Source organism: Canis aureus, chromosome 12 (genome assembly GCF_053574225.1).
Source record: "Canis aureus isolate CA01 chromosome 12, VMU_Caureus_v.1.0, whole genome shotgun sequence".
Taxonomy (NCBI): domain Eukaryota; kingdom Metazoa; phylum Chordata; class Mammalia; order Carnivora; family Canidae; genus Canis; species Canis aureus.
The window spans coordinates 25,868,946-25,890,309 of record NC_135622.1 but is presented as its reverse complement, the minus strand read 5'-3'; the positions used below and the strand labels follow the sequence as shown (position 1 = coordinate 25,890,309).

Below are 21,364 nucleotides of genomic sequence, written 5' to 3'. Positions count from 1 at the left end.
AATGAAATCACTCTGGTTGGGAAACATTGCCATAGAATATGAGACTCATGGTCCCTTGTAGATACTACAGCTGTGAAAGGGGTAGTGGAGGCAACCCCTGGATGAAGGCCCCTAATTTGGAGCAAGAGAAAGAATGAAAGGCAAAGAAAGGAGAAATGTGTCAGGCAGATAAATGGAGCCATTAAGTTAGGGGAGGGAGCTTCAGGGTAGCTGTAAATGACAGTGGCGAGAAGTGGGGGGTGGGGGGTGCAGGGCTCTGAGGCTGTAGAGTACAGTGTGAGGTTCTGTCTAGTAATAACTGGGAGGAGTGTTAGCCAGAGCCTGGTGTCCTCTTCAGAGGGAGGCACTCACTCCTTCCACCTTCCCTCTGCTGAGGCCAGCCTTGAGCAATTAAGCACTTTAGATCCTCCTAAGTATTTTACTGTTTTCCTCCTGACCTTGTGGGGAAAGTTATGTGAATCTATCAAGTGGGTTAAGCTCCTTGGAGAGAGATTGCAATTCTTTGATCTTCATACACTCCAACAGACATTTCTCAGTCACCCACCTGAGCACAGGCTGTGCCAGGCACTGGGGACCCCACTCATCCAATTTTAGTATATGTGCTGCCGAAGCGAGCACGGGACCCTACTAATCCGACCAGAACTGCATGGTCTGGGCAGGGAGACGACTCAGCCGACACAGGCCACCCTGGGAGGAGAGAGAAGGCAGGCTCTGTCGTCAAGTGGCCCAGGTTCACATCCCACTCTGCTCCTGGCCATTCTGTCTCCTTTGGCCTCGGTGTCCTAGTCTGTAAAATGGAGTAGTGAGAATTCTTATCCCAAATGGATGTGGAGAGGATTAAGTGAGAGAACGCGTGCAGCCTGTGCAGCAGTGCCTGGCATTAGTGAGCACTCAGTGATACTACTATCATTATTGTTAATGATTTATTATTAAAACTACTTCATAAAGGCTGTAAATAGAGTGCCAAGAAAATTCTGAGGGACAAGTGATCAAAGATTCACAGAAGTGGCTTTTTTGAGATGGTCTTAAAGGATTAGTGGAACTTTATCAGGAAAAAGAGCTGTGGCGTTGTGGAAAGATCACGCACTAAAATGTGGGCAGGAAGTCACAGATTGTGAGCAAGTGAGCATGGCTTATAGGGGACAGCTGCTGGCTGTGAGATCCGGAGGCTCAGTCAGGGGTGGGCCATCAGGCTGGAAAGGAAGGCGGGTGGAGCCGCCGGAGAAGGGACTTGGTCTGAATCAACATGAGTACCCAAATCCTTCAGCTTGGATGTGCTTCATTTGTTATTTCTTTTCTACAGAACAGAGTGGGAAGGACTTGCCATTTTAATCCCATTCTCCTTTCCCTGAGCAACGAAGTGCTAAGTTTGCTCCCTTGCCTGGAGCCATTAGTGAGCCTTGGGAGACTGAAAAGCAAATCGTCTTGCTGTCCCTGTGCTGTCAAATATGGGGCAGGGTGGCATGCAGGGGGACACTGACAGCCACTTTACACTGGAGTCCAGCAGATGGAGTATGCCTTCTCTTGTCTGGGTGCTCTTGAGGCTTATCCAGTTCTGTGACCACTCAGATGGTATTGGTATTGCTGCTCTACTTGCTGGAGTTCACAGAGGAGCAAATCAATCAACCAGTCATGGAGTTCTGATGCGTTTTCCACCTCTCTTTTTTCTGTGGCTTACACGCTGCCTCAGGGCAGGGGCTGGAAAGCATCCTGGCAGACGTGGCTAATAACCCGGGGAATTTGTGCCAAAGGAGCGGTGTGTTTATTTCTCCGGAACCCGTGGCACTGTGCCCGAGGCTTTGCTGAATCAGCCTGGTGCCGTCTGGCGTCCCCCCTGAATGCTGAGACCTCAGTCCCAAGGTCATGAGTGTCCCCTGGATGGCTCTGGCTTTTGCTTCGCCACTCTCTGAAACTTCACACAGTGACTCTGTATTTATTGAGCATGTGCCAGGCCCAGTGGGGAGTGGTTATGAATGAGAAAGATGCCATCCTTGGCTTTGGGAAACGTATAGTCTTATAGGAGAGACAGGTGGTGTGGGTATGGGTTAAAAAAGAGGAATGTCTGGAGTCATGATGGTATGGGATGGTGAGAAAAACCTAATCTTGGGCATGGGGTGTGAGAAGTCAGGAATGGCCCCCCCCCCCTTCCCGAGAGAAAGTAGGACTCCCTGATATCTGAGAATGCTTGGGGGTGGGGCAGGGACCGCCCTCACCAAGCTGGCTCATGGCTGAACCCAGCAGGCTCCTCCAGGAGGCATCCTCCTCAGCCTGTCCAGCACCTTTGACACAGTTGCCTTCTTTCTCTTACTTTAAATTCCTTTCCTCCCTCCCCCAGGCCTACTGTTTTCCCTTCCATTCAGGCTACTCTTAGGCCCCTTTGCTGGCTTCTCTTGCTCCCCATGTGCAATTCCAGCCTTCCCAGAGGATGGCCTTGCTCTCCAGAGAAGTAGACAGTGGTGGTGAGAAGCCAGGCCTGGGGGAGGCCAACCTGGCTGGGTCCTAGCCCCTGCTTTACTCCTTATGGCCCCTCAACCTTAGACAAGCAAGTGACTAACTGCCCCATTAAAAGTGGTTCCTTTTACCAGGGCAGTCTGAGGACTGAGGTGATACCTTTAGAGCTCTTAGTGCTTAGTGTAAGACCCGTGTGAGTCAAGGTTACAACACCCTTTCTCTTTCAGCATCAGAAACTGACTCAGTTCCATTCACTTTCTATTTCTTCCTGAAAACCTGGTGAATATGGAAGGTCAAGGTGTTACCTGGCCACAGTGCTTATGGTAAAACTGACCCCTGCTTGGTACATTGAATCTGGACTGAAGTTCTCTGTGCAACCTCTAAATAACCTGATGAAGAAGCCATGGTTTTGGGCTTCCTGAGTCTGGTGTCTCCTTCAGGGACCCTAGAAGCTCTGTGTGTGGGGCTGTTACAGGAGATGTTGGCTCCTGAGGGGCCTGGGACCAAGGCGGCTCCATTCCCAGTCAGCTTACACCTGAATTGACCTTTGGAGGTGACCTCATCTGTCAGATGAAAGGATTAAACCCTTCCAGCTCTAACATTCTGTCAGTTCATTCACTTAAAAATATCCATTGAGAGCCTTCTATCTGGTAGGTGCAGAGAACACATTGTTGATCAAAACAGATGCGTTCTGTGCTCTGAAGACCCTCATGGTTCAGTTGGGAGATGTTGTCAATCAAAGCATCACAAATTATAGTTAAAAGAGCATTTGATCATATGTACATTGTGTAGTAGGAGATTTGACCTAGTTGGGGAGGTTAGGGAAGTCTTCCATGAAGAAGTCATGATGGAGCTGGGATCTGGTGGCTAAACAGGCATTTACCAGCAAAGAAGGGCAAAGAATGATTTCAGAAAGCGAGAACAGCAGAGGCAAAGGTTTTGAGAGGGGATGGGTGCAAGGTGGAGAGAACGAAGGCTGGGAGAACTCGGGGACTGGGGCTGAGAGTCAAATTATTTAATGACCTCATGCAGCCCTGGGTTTGGATCAGTGAGAGCTGATACCCAGCTAGTCATGCTGCTGTCATTATTTCTTTCTTCTTCTTAAGAGCACTGAGAAGCGGGTTAAGGCAGAGTGGGGATATATGTCTCGGGAAGATTGCATTTACAATTTGAAGAGCTGATTCTGGCTGCAGGATGCTGGAATCGAGTGTGATAGGGAGTGAAATTCGGAACTTTAAGTGATAAGGTTTTTTTGGAGAAGGAAGCCTCAGGCGGCTTTGTAGAGCATCACTGGGGATTAGCAGCAGGAGAGGAGAGTTTGACCTTTAATTTCTGGGGTCATGGCTGCTCAGCTTGACTTCCCACCCCCACATTTTACTCCCAGTTTTGGCTTCTGTGATCCCGAAGCGCTCTTTTATGTTGCCAAATCACAGACTGAAGGAAGGTGGGTGTGCAGCTGTAACAGGAGATGGAGGCTCCTAAGCACATCCCAGCCACCAGAAGAAGCCTTCAGGGCATTCATAAAACTAGATCAAGCCGCACAGCAGCATTTTCTGTAGCTTGGAGAACTGCTTTTGGCATTGAAGACAGACATTTTCCATCAAATAGGATGAATGAAAATCACATTTCTCTTTTCTCTCTCTTTTTCCTCCAGGCTTATATTTGGCACCCTTTACCCTGCATATTATTCCTACAAGGCTGTGAAATCAAAGGACATTAAAGAATATGTAAGTAGCACTTTTTGATGGTTGTGGAGGAGTTGGGTGTAAAGTCGTGGGAGAAGGAGGATACCCTCTTTGGTGTAGGCACTGGTAACAGGGCAAAGGAACCCCTCCTTTACTCTTCTTCTCATGAGGCTTGCCAGGTGTGGTCCAGGAGTCCTCCCCAAGTCTAGACCCCTGTAGAAACAGAGAATGGAATGGCGGTATGGCAAGGGGAAATGGAATCAGGGATCAGAGGTGACCCAGGCTGCCACATATCACTGCCTTGGTCAAGTGACTTTACCTCTCTGAGCCTCAGTTTCCTTGTCTGGAAAACACTATAGACCAGCATTACTGGGAGATAGTCCACATTAAGAAGCAGGAGCTCAGGTCCTCCTGCCTCTGTGACTCTGGCTATGATCCTCATTCAAGTTGTGTGATTTGAGTACCCCACAATTTAAACCCTGTTGCTTTCTAAGCTTTTTGAGAACAGGGTTGTTCATCATCTTACATCTGATTCCCCAGCACCTAGCAGAGGGCTGAGCATGTGGGAAGGGAATCCGGAGTACTTACTCGTTGGAGGATTGTATTATTGCTGGGTGGCACCATCACAGCCCTAGATGTGCTGGGCACCTCTAGGCAGGAGAATCCTGAGACCACCCCTGATTGACAAAGACCTACATGGGGTAGGTGATGAGGAAAGGGCACCCCATCCCACATAGGACAGAAACCCAGATCAAGTTACAAAGAATGTGAATTTGGGCATCAAGAGTCTGAAGTCAGATCCTGGCTCTGACATTTGATTGATGCACTGCTGGACAAGAAGCTTAACTTCCAAGAGCCTTGGTTTTCTAATCTGATGGGTGATATGAACAATCCTGGCCTGTAGTGTTCTGAGGAACAAAGGGTTTTTGCTCTACATCTTTTACTCAGATGTCACGTTGGAAGTTTGGCACAGATAAAGAAATAAAGTGGATTTGAAAGTCACTTTCCTACTCAGATTTTCCAGGATGTCTTCATGATGAAAATCAGCCACTTCCAGGTGAACTGCAAGCAGAACCAACCCTCCTCCCTTCCACCACCGCCTGGCCCTGTTTCCTCAGTTTCCCTGAACTGCTTGCCTGGGCTTGTATCTGCTACTAAGCAGAGGATCCAGACAGGGGTGTGTTCCCTGGTGACTGGGTCGCTGGTATATTTGAGAGAATCTCAGAGTGTTAACTATAAATAGCTCTCCCAAGATCTGTCTCCGGACCCCTTCCAGCCACGGGTGCAGGGAAGCTGTGCTAGGTAAGGAGGCATAATTAGTGTCACTGTGGTTCAGGGTCTGATGCTCCGTTTTGCAGGGGCAGAAACTTAATTTTGCTAGCTCATCTGGGAGAGATCAGACCCTGTAAGTTGTTTTGCTCTGACCAAACTCACAGGAGCCTGGTTATGACTAAAATGGCAATTCATTAATTTAGAGTAAAAAATATAACTGACAAACAGTGCAGCTGTTTGTGTTGGCTAGTGAGCATGAGGTTTTTCCCAGTAGGGAAAGCTTGGGAGTTAAGATTAGAAGGTTTCTTCGTAAAAATGGAACTGAAAGAAAGGAGCTGAGTGTATTAGAAGAGATCTGCCTGCTTTTCCCGCACTTGCTCATGTGCACGCACTCTCTCATACATGCTCTCAGAGGTGCTCTCATACATGCCCTCACACACACCCTCACACTCATACACACTTACATGCTCTCCAACACTTTCTCACACTCTCACACATGTTAACTCACTCTCACACACCCATACACTCACATGCACTCTCACACTCTCTCTCACACATGCTCTCTTGTGCTCTCACGTACACTCTCACATGCTCTCACTCACTCATGCATTCTTCATACATGTTCTACTTACACACCCACACATCTCTCACACTTCCACACACTCACTCACACACACATACTCTCACATGTTCTCCCACTCATACCCACACACACTTCTTACACTCACATGCTCTCTCACTCACTCTTGTATACTCTCATACAAACATGCTCTCTCACTCTCACTGTCACACTCACAGTCTTGTGCTCTCATACACTTCACATGCTCTCACTCACATATGTTCTCCCACACCCATACATACCTCTCACACTTCCACATGCTCACACTCACTCTCACACTTGTTCTCTCACTCTCATACCCTCACACTCTCACATGGTCTCTCTCACACACACTCTCTCAATCACTTACACATGCTCTCTCACACACTTTCACATGCATTCACACTCACCATTAGACTCCCCTCTTTCCTCTGTTTTGACCAATAAACCCATTTGTCCAAGAGAGAAACCTGGAATTGCTTTCAAGTTCTGCCTCCTCACCACCCGACCCTATCTACACACCTGGTTGGTGACTGTATCCTTCGTCTCTATCCCCCTAATGGTCCTTCAAACCAGGCCTCTCCTCCTGTGCTGCCACCCTCTTAAATGCAGTTCTCATCATGTTTTCTCTGGAATGTTACAGTGGCCTACTGTAGTCATTTTTTATTGCCACTGTAACAAATTACCATGAACTTCGTGCCCTAAAACAACACAAAGATGCTATCTTCCAGTTCTAGAGGTCAGAAGTCTAATGGGTCTCACTGGGTTAAAATCAAGCAGAGCTACATTCCTTTTGGAGACTCTAGGGGAGAACCATGTCTTTGTTTTTTCCAGTTCCTAGAGGCCGCCTGCGTTCCTTGGCTCATGCCCTTCCTTCATCTTCAGAGCCAGCAGGTAGCATCTCTGACCATTCTTCCATAGTCACATTTCACTTAAATGACAGCCTCTTGGTGACAGCCAAGCTCACGTCACAGGAAGGCTCTGGTTAGGAAGCTGCTGCTGATGTCACCACCAGGGACACTGGCTGCCAGCTCTCTGTGCCTTTGGAACATTCCCTGAAGATTCAAAATTCTAAGTATGAGCATTTAACTTTTCTAAGCCTATGTAACAGGCCTTACCTCCTACCATGATCCTCATGTTGGGAGACTTTCCCCAAATTAGAAGACATTGGATGTTGGTTGTAAAAACAAATAAATATAGGTATTGATATAGATGTATCTCCATCAGTGTCACTTCTTTGGCTGCTCAACAACCACATTCACTCCTTTGCCCATATTTTGGCTTTAAAAAAACTTTCCAACAAGAATTCTATATAATTTATGTACTTGGCAAACTCAGTATTTTTTAGCTGAGTCCAGCACCAATCCAGTATCTCTGGAAAAATTCTCTCCTCCTCTGGCTCTGACCTCAATATTCAGCACTCTAAAAATTAAATTGTCAAGTGAACCATCACTGATATATCCCATATACTATATTAGAGGGAGAAAGAGAATATATTAAAAATAAAACTAGTTAAAATATTTAAATTTATACATAACACAAAAATGAGAAAATATGGATAGGAGCCATAGTTCTTAGTCATGCAAATAGTCATGAATTCATAGCTGGTGTTCATGTCTTTTGTTATAAGTTAATTTTTTTAAACCATAAAATCATGACTTTTGTACAAAAATAAGTTGATCCATGTTTAAACTTTTACTTAACTCATTAATTAATAAGGGAACCAGGAAGATGTTAAAAAAAAAAAACACAGCTCAAAGGAGACTCCAGAGAACAGACATATATAAGGAATCAGGAATGATTAAATGAATGTGTTAATAGGTACTCAACTGATTTTGGAGGATTATGGGCAAATCAATTGTACCTCCATTGGACAAAATTTATTTGCACCTCTATAGACAAAATCATTTGCATTGCAGTCAGTTTTCTATAACTTACAAAGTTGTAAAAGAGGTCAAAGATATTGAAAAACAAGATACATATAGAATCAAGGTAATTCAGAAGGATGCTCTGGAGAACATCTAGCATTCTATAGAACACCCGTTCGAAACTCTTTCACAATTTTTCCTATTACTTCCCTCTTCTACTATTTAATTGCTGTTCTCTTTGTCTTCAGGTAGAGCTTTAGTGAGTGGGGTTCCTTATTCAGGGATGTGGCCTAAACCTTCATTCTTGGAGACACTCAGGCAAGTAATCTTGCCTCTATAAGGTTGTAATGATGATCCATTGATTCTTACCTCCAAACAAGACGGCACTTGCTCAGATAAGTGATTCACACTCAGATTCCTCCGGAGGAGGATCCTTAACATCTATCCATCCTCCTACCTGTCACATTATGTAGCAGTGAACACTGGTTCCTCCTGGTAATCAGGATCAGCCACTCCATCAAAGCTTGTGAATCCCTCTACTGTCTATTTCCTAGAGGCATCATGGTTCTGAAATAGCCAGGTGAGAGTGTAGTTTCTGCTTCCACTTCTTTGGAATCATTTTGTATGCCTGGTGAAAGCACCCAACCCTCAGGTACCATAATATTAAAAAGCAGAATTCAGAGGTTTGAGAGTGAAAAGCATAAATATTGTGAATGAGTTAGAACGGTGATTCTCAAACTTCAATGTGCATATTGAATGAACAGAGAATTTTATTAAAATGCAGATGCTGATCTGTTAGGTCTGGGGCAGGTCCTTAGATCCTGCATTTCTAAAAAGCTCCCTGATGATTCTGATGATACCAGTCTATGAACTACAATTTGAGTTACAAGAAGCTGGCAAATGGCTGAATCATAAGAAACACCACTCTCATTTCCTTGGTCCCTGAACCTTTAGAATCTGGCTAAGCTGTAGAAGCATTTGTTGGTTACTGGTTCATGGAAGAATCTGCAGCCTCCAGGGCAGCACATCAACTGGACGGAATGCTGAGTCTTACCTGATTCTCTTTCTGAACTCTCTTAAAGCTGTTGCAGCACTCTTTAAAGCTGGCTGCTTAGGCAGTGTGTGTGTGGGGGGCATGGTAAGATCAGAGACTCCCCAAAGTGCCAGCTTATTGTCTTGGATTTCTTTTGCTATAAAAGAGGGTCCTTAGTTAGAATGAGTGTTATACAGCATGCATTAAAATGAAAAGGGCTCTGAGTCCCCAGCTTACTCTATAGTTGCTAGAAACATGGCAGTAGAAATGCATACTCCAGAAAAGACTCTGCTGCCCTTTCTGTGAGGGAAGGGGCCTGGTACGAGGAGCCTGCTCCCAGAAATTTGACTGGGGCCATGAGATATGGTACCATCACAGAGCTGCTGTGCTGCTGCTGGCAGCTTGGTCTGAGTGGTGGCTGTGGCCAGGTCAGCCTTGGGGAGCCCACATTGCCAAGCCCATCTGCTCCCTCTGTCACTTCCACAAGGTCATTGGTACATGAGTGCATTGAACATACACTGTCATTCTGAGGAAAGTGTCTAGCTGACATCCACATGTCTGGCTGGTCATCTCATCCACTTGATTACCAAAAGCTTCCTCTGCCATGGGGACCTTTTGGTGAGCAGGAGCAGGAGCCACAATTATCTAAATTCTATGGGCCTATTTACATCATTCCCGAACCACTTCAACACTAGTCTCTCACTTAGTCTTGTCCTTTCCAAGTAATCCTTACAAGCCAATCCTTACCTGGTGTTTTAAAATGTATCTAAGATTTGTTTTAATCAGGGATGGTAAGGCATGCAGACACAGAAATGACTGTTAAGAAGGAAGAAGTTCTTACAGTTTTCCCAGAAGAAGGAGGCACAGCATGCCATGGGGGGCCCCATGGGGGAACACCAGGGTCTGTCAGGAGTCAGAAGGAGCAACACTCTTTATTGCGGTGTCTGTAGGAAAGTACTGAGTGTGAGCAGATTTAGGATTGGCTCGTTTGAATAATTTCAGTAGGCTCTAGGGTAATTAGGGCTGGGGAATACTGGCTTAACCTGTGAGAGCTCTAGAAAAGAGGTAGTTTGGAGTATGGGCTCTGGAGTGGTCAGTTTGCATTTGAAAGGTGTGCTCCAGGGCAAGTCCTTTGATATCTCTAAGACTTGGTTAGTCCTAGGAGGGGCAGTCTCTCCCCAGCCAGTGAAGCCACAGATGCCAGAGCATCAAGAATACAGAAAATAAGAAAGTATAGTTAATATACCTGATGACAGTGGAAAGACATTACCTCAAGACATTTCTTCCAGCCTAAATGTACTGTTCAAAGTTCTGCCTGCAGGGAACTGTCACTTTTGCTACTTTCTCTGGGCTACCCCTGACTGTACAGCTCTCTACTGTGAGCTCATAGCAGCAGATGGCACAGAGTCATCTATAAACCAGGCTCATATTTTTTTCTTTCCCAGTCAAAGGCATAGGTAATACTCTGAGGCTGAAGCAGGGCTCAGATATGAAAGAGAGTGTGTGGAGCTGGCATAAGAGAAGGTCCAAATAGGAGGTGAGGCTACAGAAGTGACTTAAACCTGCTACCTTCCCATACCACAGGGGAGGCTTTTTGCAGGCTGCCAGGAGCCCTCCAGGCAGAGTATGATGAACTATGGGATTTCATCCTGTCTCTGTGGTTCATGAAAAGTCTCCAGGCTCTGCTTCTGACCCTTTTGCCGTGGTTTAGGATTTCACCTTCTCTCTATCTCCTCACTCCTGAATTCTGCCCCTGACCAGTTGAGAGGGACTTCCCAATCATGCTTTCAACTATCCACTCTGGAGTAGCTCCTTGACATTATTCCTCAAATCAGCCATAGCTTCCTTTGTTCTGGATGCTGGCCTACTCGGGCTCCCTCTCATCTTATAGGAAGTATTACATAGAATCCCTGAAACGTGGCAAGTTCTATCTATTTCAAACTTTGGAAAAAATAGGCATTATTTGGTTTCTCTGCAGCATGATGGGGAACACCATTTCCTGGTAATTTATTTATGATTTTCATTTCTGAGTCACATATTCCATTTGCCCTGTTAGGCTCAAATCATTCTCTGATCTTTGTGCATTACAGTAAAGTAAAGGAGTGCAAGATAGAAACTTCTTTAGGTTAACACTTCAAGCCTCCTCTACCATGGCTCCCTTATCTTTGTCCATAGTTTCAACCTCCTTTCTGCGATTTGGCCTTATCTTTTCAGTGACCTGTTAGACATTCTTCATGGATGTCCTGAACCCTCAGATTCCCCTCAGCCTTATGGCACTCAACCTCTTCTCCATAAATCACCTCTTTCTTTACTCTCTGGTATGAGTGGCTCCATATCACAGTATGCTTCAACTTCAGTTAGCCCCTTTCCTCCTGTGTATACCCAGTCATCTACTCAGCAGACACTTGTGGGAAACATCTATTGCCTTGCAAGCTGCCTAATTTTGTCTTTTCTTCTCACAAAGCCACCTAAACCAGTATTTCCCAAAGTATATTTTTTCTCAACATTTAAAAACCATCCTTTCTTTCCCATTCACAATGTCAACATTCTAATTGAGTCATTCAAAACATATCCTTTGAGTACCTACTGTGTGCCAATACTTGTTTTAGGTATTAGAGATATGGTGATGTGCAAGAATAACTTGTCTCCACTCTCAGGGAGCTTACAATCTAGTAAGAAAAGCATAGAGGGATCCCTGGGTGGCGCAGCGGTTTGGCGCCTGCCTTTGGCCCAGGGCGCGATCCTGGAGACCCGGGATCGAATCCCACATCGGGCTCCCAGTGCATGGAGCCTGCTTCTCCCTCTGCCTGAGTCTCTGCCTCTCTCTCTCTCTCTCTGTGACTATCATAAATAAATAAAAAAATAATAAAAAAAATAAAAAAAAAAGAAAAGCATAGAAATAAACAAGTACTGTCAAAGTAGATGGATAAGTATTATGACAGGGAGCACGTATGACATTGTGGGAGGAAGAAAAGAGATGATACTTACCCAAACTTTGTGCAAGAAGGAAATGACATTTAGGCTGAGATCTGAGGCCTGAATTCTGGAGGCAAAAGAAGATGTACTGTTTAGAAAACTAAAAAGCGTTCATTATAACTGGAATGAAAAATTCAAGAAAGTATTAGTGTCAAGGAGGGATTTTATGGAGATAATTAGAGTATCATTCATGCAAGGACTTGCAAGTCAATTTAAGGAATTTGGGCTTCATCTTAACAACAGTAAGGAACCGTTGAGGACTTTAAATTAGGAAGGAATATCATCAAATTTGGATTTAAGAAGATCATTCTGAATTGAATATGGAGGAAAGATTAGTAAGGGGTCAGAGGTTTAGAAACCAGGCAAAAGACTGTAGTTCTATTCTAGATGGGAGATGTTGGTGATCTGAAGTAAGCATATTGCAGAAGGGATGGAGAGAAGAAGATAGGTTCAACAGGAATAAGAGGGTGGAAGCAACAGAACTTGGTGATTATTGGCTGTGTTAGGTGAGGAATGCAGAGTTTTCCCAGGGAGAATGTCTTATATAGAGTTAGAAGAGAATGTCTAGAACAAACCCATGTGGAGGAATTGATAAACCTGAGAAGTAGACAGAAAGTCAAGAAGCAAACAGGACAGTTGTGTTGGGGGAGCTTTTCAGGAAGTGGATAGTTTCACATCCATCTGAAAGTCAAGCAAATCAAGGAAAAAATAAAAAGGGTCCATTACTCTCCCTTGAAGTATGTTACAAAGTGGAATCCCCAATGTGAGCAAAGTTAATGTAATGAATGCAGTGCACTGAGCACATGGAGGATGAGGAAGTAGACATTGCATGTATAGATGATTCACTAGAAAAGTTTATAGCTAAGGATTGTGTTAAGGAAAGGGATTTTTTTAAATTGTTGTTGTCATTGTCTTTGTTTTTTTGTTTGTTTTAAAACTTTTAAAAGATTTATTTATTAGAGAGAGAGAGAGCACACACTTGAGCACATGAATGGGGGGAGGGGCAAACGGAGAGAATCTTCAAGCAGAATCCCCACTGAGCACAGAGCCCAACCATCATGGAGCTCGATCTCCTGACCCATGAGATCATGACCTGAGGTGAAATCAAGAGTCCAACACTCAACCAACTGAGCCACCTGAGCTCTCCATCATTTTCCTTGGTTTTTAATTGAAGATATTAGAGCATGGTTTAAATACTAAAAGGAAAAAAACAGTATACTGGGGAATTTAGGCTCCTGGCTGTGTTTCTGGATACCAGTGTTGGGAATTCCTGGATTCTGGGCCCCAGAATGCCATGAAACGTACAGTTGGAAAGACCTTCTTTGCCCCCTGCTGAGGAGCCTGTGTAGCATGTGGTCTCTCAGACAGCAATTACTTTTGATGAATGAAGACAAGGTGGTTTGCAGGGGACAGTCTTGTTTTTCTGAATAAAGAAGACCTCTAAGTAATCTGTTGAGCCACATGTTTCAGAGTTACAAAGACAATGGGCATTCACCAGAACTGCCTTTATTTTTTGAAAGATATTTTTGCTGGGAATAGAATTCTAGGTTGACATTTTTTTTCTTTCAACATTTTAAATATGTTATCCATTTTCTTCTGGTATTCATCATTTCTGATAGAAAGTCATCTCTTGTCATTCCCTTGAATGTAATATGTCTATTCCCCCTTGCTCTTAAGATTTTCTTTCTTTTTTTTTTTTTCCAGCAGTTTTATTTACTGTGATGTGCCTGGGTATGGTTTTCTTTTTTCTTTTTTAAGATTTTATTTATTTATTAATGAGAATATACAGAGAGGATACAGAGAGAGGCAGAGACACAGGCAGAGGGAGAAGCAGACTCCACGCAGGGAACCCGACGTGGGACTCGATCCTGGGTCTACCAGGATCATGCTCTGGGCCGAAGGCAGTGCTAAACCGCTGAGCCACCCAGGCTGCCCTGGGTATGATTGTCTTGTATTTGTATTGTATTGATCTTGTTTGAGGTTTTCTGAGCCCCCTGGTTCTGTGGATTTGCTAATTTTGATCAATTCTGGAAAATATCAGGCATTATTCAAATAATTTTTCTGTCCCATTCTTTTTCTTCTTCTCTGAAATTCCTATTCTGTATATGTTAGATTGCTTAATGCTATTCCACAGGTATTGAGTCTCCATTTTTTTCCAATATGGACTTCCATCTTATTGACTTTATTGTCTTGTCTTCAAGTTCACAGATTTTATTTTTCTTATTGTATCCAGTCTGCTCAAATCCATTCAATAATTTAAAATTTTTTAATATTTAAAATTTTTTAATATTTAAAATTTTTAGGGATCCCTGGGTGGCGCAGCGGTTTAGCGCCTGCCTTTGGCCCAGGGCGCAATCCTGGAGACCCGGGATTGAATCCCACATCGGGCTCCCAGTGCATGGAGCCTGCTTCTCCTTCTGCCTATGTCTCTGCCTCTCTCTCTCTCTGTGTGACTATCATAAATAAATAAAAATTTAAAAAAATTTTTTTTTTAAATTTCAAATACTGTGTTTTTTAGTTTTAGGATATCATTTGGTTCAAAAGAGTTTCCTTCTTTCTCTTGAAATCTCTAGTCTCTTCACTCAATATGTCTACTTTTTCCTGTAGATTCTTTAACATGGTTTTACTTTTTCAAGAAAAATATCGAACATGCCGTTGTCTTCCTAGAATGTCTTAAGTGATAACAAAAGAAAAATTAGCTTTTGTAAAAAAAAGCTTTGTTGATAAATTGTTAAATATCTGTATATTTTTGGTGAGGGATCTGTTTGGATCTTTTGCCAAGTTTTTAATTGGGTTGTTTATTTTTTATTACTGAGTTTAAGAGTTCTCTCTATATTTTGAATATGAGTTATTTATTAGATATATATAAGTATTGAAATATTTTCTCTCATTCTGTAACTTATCTTTTCATTCTCTTAACAGTGTCTTATAGAGCAAAAGTTTTTAATTTTAATGAAGTCCAACTTACCAATTTTTTTCTTCCATGGGTCATGCTATTGCTGTTGTGTTAAAAAACTCACTGCCAAGTCCAAGGCCATGTTAATCTTCTAGAGGTTTTATAGTTTTGCATCTTCTTTTAAGGCCTGTGATCATTTTGAGTTAATTTCTGTAAAGGATAAAAGAGCAGTGCCTAGATTCATTCATTCATTCACTCATTTTCTTATTCATTTATTGATTTACTTACTTATCTATGTACTTATTTATTTCATGTGATCTCCAGTTATTCTAGCACTGTTTGTTGAAAAACTATCCTTTCTCCATTGAATTGCCTTTGCTTCTTTGTCAGAGATCAGTTAACTGTACTTATGGGGTCTATTTCTGGGCTATGTATTCTATTTGTCTATTCTTCCTTTTTTAAAAGATGTATTTATTTAATAGAGCAGGAGGAGGGGCAGAGGAAGATGGAGAGAGAGAATCTCGAGCAGATTCCCCACTGAGTGCAGAGCCTGATGCAAGGCTTGCTTGATCCCTGGACCCTGATATCATGGCCTGAACCAAAATCAAGAGTCATACACTTAAAATGACTGAGCCACACAGGCACCCCTTCTGTTTGTCCATTCTAAGGATATATCTATTTATTCCCTTAGCATGAACTCTGTCTTAATTATTGTAGCTTTGTAGTAAGTCTTGAAGTCAGTGTCAGGCCTACAACTTTATTCTTCTTCAGTATTGTGTTGGCTCTTTCACCTTTTGCTCTTTCACCTTTTGATATAAACTTTAGAATCAGTTTGTTGGCATCCACAAACGAATTTGCTTGCATTTTGATTTTGATTTTATCAAATCTATAGATTCATTTGGGAATAAATTACTGATATGTTGACAATATTGAATCTTCCTATCCATGAACATGGATTATTTGTTTAGATCTTTTTTGATTTCTTTCATCAGAGTTTATAGTTTTCCTTACATAGACCTTTTACATGTTTTGTTAGATATATCCCAGAATAATTTTTTTTACTGCTAATGTAAATGGTATTGTTTATTTTTAATTTCAAGTTCCAATTGTCTAGAAACATAGGAAAGCAATTGACGTTTACATATATTTTTAAAAGATTTTATTTATTTATTTTAAAGATTTATTTATTTGAGAGAGAGAGGTGAGGGATAGATGGTGAGGGACAGAAGGAGAAGGAGAGAGGGAGAGAATCCTAAGCAGGCTCCTCCCTGAGCATGGGGCCCAACCCTGAGCTTAATCTCATGACCCTGGGGCTGGAGATCATGACCTGAGCAAAAACCAAGAGTTGGACACTACACCAACTGAGCCACTCAGGCACCCCAAGATTTGATATTTATTTATTTATTTATTTATTTATTTATTTATTTATTTATATTTTATTTATTTATTCATGAGACACATTTTATTTATTTATTTATTTATTTATTTATTTTTAAATATTTTATTTATTCATGAGAGACACAGAGAGAGAGAGAGGCAGAGGGAGAAGCAGGCTCCACACAGGGAGCCCTATGTGGGACTTGATCCTGGGACTCCAGGATCACGCCCTGAGTCGAAGGGAGGCACTCAACCACTGAGCCACCCAGGTGTCCCCCAAGATTTTATTTTTAAGTAATCTCTAACCCAGTGTGGGGCTTAGATTCACAATCTCATGATCAAGAGTCATATGCTCTACTGACTGAGCCAGCCGGATCCAATTTCTGTGAGGGACTGTGAGACTTTTCTATAGGAAAGCATTCTTAAGTGACTACCATTTCATTCTTGAAAGTCTGATCTGGTTAAAGTTCATTCCAAGATATATCTCTGTTAAGACCTGAACTGTTTACTAACCTGGTATTAGTCTTGGTAAAATGACCTACCTGAATCCTGAGTCACTCCTGGTCTACAGGTCCTCCTAGTTCATGTGAGGGTTAGAAGATCACCCAGGATCTACTTTGACATTGTATCTGGATCATTTGTGGAAACAGCATATTTGCCTCTAGCCCCAAGGTCTGGAGTGGAAATGGACACGAGTAGTGGAAGGATAGGGAGGAAGGGTTACAAATGAAGGATATGCTGCCTGCACATGCCTCAGCATCCACTGTCTGAATCTCTTGTTCTTGATGTTGGGCAGTCAGCCATTTATCCTTGACCTTTCCTATTAGCTTTGTTGCTTTCTCTTTCAACAGGTCAAATGGATGATGTACTGGATTATATTTGCCCTTTTCACCACAGCAGAGACATTCACCGACATCTTCCTTTGTTGGTAAGTACTCCAGGAATTGGGACTTTTCAAGGGAAGATGTTTCCTAGTGTCAGTGGAGAGGTGGGAAAGGTCTAGAAGCAGTTCCAAACCTTCAGAACAGAAAAGCAAGTTCATAGATGTTAACTGGCATAGTTTTAATAAGTTAATCTATAAAATTGCTCTTCAAGTAAATATTTGTTCAATGACCTTATAAGAGCAAATATTGTTCTTATAGTATAATGATATAATGATGGACAAAATAAATGCAGTTCCTCGATTAATGTAGTTGGTAAGGAATCATTAATATATCAAAAAACAAAAAGGAAGGAAACAGTACACACAAGTTTTCCTTTAACTAATAAGGTTAAGTTTCTCTCAAACACCATTCACTCTAATCATAACTACTATTCACAATTGTATGTACTTTAAAAATATTTATGTGTGTATATATACACACATTTTTGTTTTTATTTTTTTATTTTATTTATTCATGGGAGAGAGAGAGAAGAGAGAGAGAGAGGCAGAGACACAGGCAGAGGGAGAAGCAAGCTCCATGTAGGGAGCCTGATGTGGGACCGGATCCCAGGACTCCAGGATCATGCCCCGGGCTGAAGGCAGGCACCAAACCACTGAGCCACCCAGGGACCCCCTATACACACATTTTTTAAAAAGATTTTATTTATCAGAGGGAGAGAGCAAGCGAACATGAGCAGAGTGGGGGAGCAGAGGGAGAAGCAGACTCCCTGCTGAGCAGGGAGCCTATTACAGGGCTCAGTCCCAGGATCCTGGGATCATGACCTGAGCCAAAGGTGACACTTAACCAACTGAGCCACCCAAGTGCCCCCTTTTTTCTTTCTTTTTTTTAACAGTGGTATTATAGTATACATAACAGTTTGAATTTTGTTTATTAAATTTATGTTTTAAATACTTTCAGGTAAGAATAAATAGATCTACCTATTTTTTCAGTGGCCACATGGAATTTCATGGTATAGATGGACCATAATTTATTTAATAAATCCCCTTTCGATGGAAAATTTTTTGCCTTACCAACAGTGCAGCTATTATAGCAATGGAGCAAGTAAAAATCATAAACTAGGTCTATGTATTAATATATTGCATTTTCTGTGTTGTATGAATGTTTTACCATGGTCAGTTATCATCAGAGACAATAACAAAAATATATGTATTTTGGAGAAAGTCCTTCTCCAAAGAGGATCAGTATGAACTTACCCTCCAGGGTGTCATAGGCCAAGGACCAGACCTGAACACCACTTCTGTGAATCCTGTTTTGTATCAGTGGTTTTAATGACCTTAGTATGTAGATTTTCCCCCTGAAGGGGCCTAGCTTTTATCTCCACTGGGAAAAATAGATGTCTCAGCCATTGTAGCCTCAAGCTGTAGGGAAGAAATGTGGGTTACCTAATTTAATGTATTTGTGCCATTCTGCACTTCCCTGTGCCCAAATAAACAATAGACTCAGAATGGGGCTAAGTCTCCAGATGTCTCTAGGAATGGAGATGGAACTCTGTGGAGCCATCCCTCATTTAACCCATGCTTCAGGGGCTGGCACTAGGGGTCAGGCCCTGTATTGTGCAGAGCTGCATTGGGGAGGCTCTCGTGCCCCCACAGAGATGAGGGAAACAGGCCAGGTCCAGTAGGACTGTGCAATCAGTTAAATGTCATGGCCAGCACCACACGTCCTGCAGGTTCCTCCTGAACAATGTCCTGTGTGTGGTGCTGGGGCCTCCTCCTATCCCTCCTGTTTCTCCTATCCCTTCTAGAGAATGTCATGGGGGAATAGAGTTAGTCTTATGAGCTCTTTCCCAGGGATATCGGCATTTCTATCTCACTGCTTTTGGCTAAGTGGAAATCAGGTCTAATGATGGATGCGCCCCTCCCTCGTAGCTGGAGTATGTTTTTACCCAGTCCTGGAACTTCAGAGTTTCATACTTAATAAATGCTTATCAACTATTTCTGGAGTTTATTTGATTTTTATTTTTGGGACATGAATTAGCTTTCCATTGCTGCTGTAACAAATTGTCACAAATTTAGGTGCTTTAAAACAACAGAAATTTATTATTTCAGTTTCTGCAGGTCAGAAATCCAGGTAGAATCAAGTGAGTCCTCTGCTTGGGGACCCATAAGGCCAAAATCAGGGCGTGGCCAGGCTGGGCTCTTATCTGGAGACTCTGGGGGGAGACTCCACCTCAGGTTCCTTTAGATTGTTGGCAGAATTCAGTTCCTTGTGGCTGTAGGACTGAGGTCCCCATTTCCTTGACATGAACTTCCTACTTCATCTTCAAGCCAACAATAGCATGTCAGATCCTTCTCATGCTTCAAATCTCTGCTGTCTGCTACCAGCCAGAGAAAGATCTCTGCTTCTGCTTTTAAGGGATCCTGTTAGTAGTTTAGGTCTACCCCAATAATCCAATATAATTTCCCTGTTTTAAAGTTAGCTGATTGACCATCTCAATAATGTTCTCATAATCCCTTTTGCCATGTTAAGGAAACATATTTGTGGGAATAACATCAGGATGAGAATGAGAAGGTCATGGGATCAAAATTCTGCCCACCACAGGAGGGCCTCTGATACCTGATATTCTGGTGCTTGTGCACAGGGGCGGATAGAATCCTCCTTCTCCTAATCCACATGGAGGCCTTTGCTGGCCGGTTTTAGCGGGAGCTGTCCAGGCGGTTTATGTATGGGAAGTGAGAGTCTTGTCCATCTTCTGCAGGGAAGAGGTTAGGAACCTTCCCTGCCTGCTTTAGCCCACAGTCTGGTCATGCCCTCAGCCTGCTTTCTCTCTCTCTCTCTTTTTTTTTTTTTTTTTTTTTTTTTTTGCAAACCTGCAGGTATTACAGGGCAAAGTCTTCTCACTTCCTCTGGGAATGGCACAGAACAGGCTGATCAGACAGAGCCCCTTTTCCCTTGCAGGGACATGGACACCAGCTCAGCAGCTCTGCACTCTCTTTATATTGAGAAAGAGGGGAGAGAGACAGAGAGATTGAAGCTTCTGTTGTTCCTGGAAGCACCTCCTGGCTTCCTGGGAAGCATCCTTAATTCTGGTTCACTTCCAGGATTGGAGATTGCCCCTCACCTTTATATTCTCTTCCTAACTCCTCGATCATCCCCACTGCCCTCTTTCCACCACTCTCCTAGGGCAGTTCTCTCTTCATAATTACCTTTTTTTTAATTTTAAGATTTTATTTATTTATTTGACAGAGAGAGAGAGAGAGAGAGAGAGAGAGCAAGCACACAAGTAGGCAGAGCAGCAGGCAGAGGGAGAAGGAGAAGCAGATTCCTCACTGATGAGGGAGCCCAACTCAGAGCTCAACCCCAGGACTCTGGAATCATGACCCAACCTGAAGGCAGATGCTTAACGAACTGAGCCACCCAAATGCCCCTTAACTTTCTATCTTGATGTAAACAGCAATTGTCTGTGGTCGCAGGAGACATAGGATGGTGTCCTGTTTCACAATTTCTGTAGGCAATTTCATTTAATTTTTTAACATATACAAAATAATGTATCACATGGCACAATGAAATTGAAGCAATACACTAAAAAGTAAATCTCTCCTCTCTTGGGCCTTCATTCTCTCTCCCCAGAGATATGACTGTTAAAAGTTACTTGTGTTTTCTTCCAGAAATTTTCTGTACACATTAATTGCACGTATTTTGACAATTTAATCACTTGTCCGGTCCTCTTAGGAAACATTTACCCCTCAGGAATGTGAAGGTATAACATCAGAAGAGTGGGAGCCTGCACCTCCCCCATGTACCCCAGTGCTGTTTACTTGCACCTGGGGAGGCAAATACATGCTAGAGCTTATCATCAAGGAATGAGCAGGTTCCTTCTCTGCTTCTTGGGTGAAGGCTGTGATGATGGGAGGTCAGATGGAAGATGAGTTGGTTGGTGGTAATTGTGTGGCCAAATGAGCCCAGTGACCCTTATGATACCTGACAAGGGCCTGGTCTTGGGGTGATGATTCCAGGGGCAGTTTGAGATAATCCCCAAAGTATACTGTTAATTGTGTGTGCGAGAGTATATATGTGTGTGTATGTGTGTGGTGGAGAAGTGTGGTGTGGGAAAGGAATTATAGAATATTACCATGTGTGTATGGGAGATTGCTAAAGGAGTCATGTATACCCACATGATTTTATATTGTAGGCATTGGAAGTCTGCTACTGAAAATGTTTTTGCTTTTGGAAAAGAGACTAAAGGTCTGGGATGGGAGACTGTTATATACTCTTTTGGACATTTGAATTTTTAAAACCATATGCATGTACTACCTATTTTTTT

General features: G+C 42.8%; 1 protein-coding gene and 1 long non-coding RNA gene across 9 annotated transcripts in view; one reads left to right on the top strand and one right to left on the bottom strand.

Moving 5' to 3' along the window:
- The window catches only part of REEP1 (receptor accessory protein 1), a 100,635-nt gene that overhangs the window by 41,556 nt on the left and 37,715 nt on the right, over positions 1-21,364 (top strand). For 3 of the 4 annotated variants that reach the window (XR_013349198.1, XM_077843180.1, XM_077843182.1), the window contains exons 1-3: positions 3,777-3,895; positions 4,106-4,178; positions 17,008-17,084. Coding sequence is in view for 3 of the 4 variants with exons in the window: in XM_077843180.1 (XP_077699306.1) it covers positions 3,792-3,895; positions 4,106-4,178; positions 17,008-17,084 (254 nt within the window). In the remaining variant the exon portion in view is untranslated. Of the gene's footprint in view, positions 1-3,776; positions 3,896-4,105; positions 4,179-17,007; positions 17,085-21,364 lie in introns of those variants that run through there. The other variant, XM_077843181.1, reaches the window with a different exon arrangement.
- On the bottom strand, positions 894-10,257 carry LOC144280787 (uncharacterized). 5 transcript variants are annotated; one of them, XR_013349200.1, is made up of 6 exons: positions 10,178-10,257; positions 9,749-9,851; positions 8,929-9,064; positions 6,529-7,061; positions 4,243-4,349; positions 896-4,149 (listed from the first exon to the last, which is right to left on the bottom strand). It is a non-coding gene; the product is annotated as an uncharacterized LOC144280787 (long non-coding RNA). The 5 variants fall into 5 exon arrangements; XR_013349199.1 differs by lacking the exon at positions 6,529-7,061 and having other exon boundaries at positions 894-4,149; XR_013349201.1 differs by lacking the exon at positions 9,749-9,851 and having other exon boundaries at positions 10,178-10,235.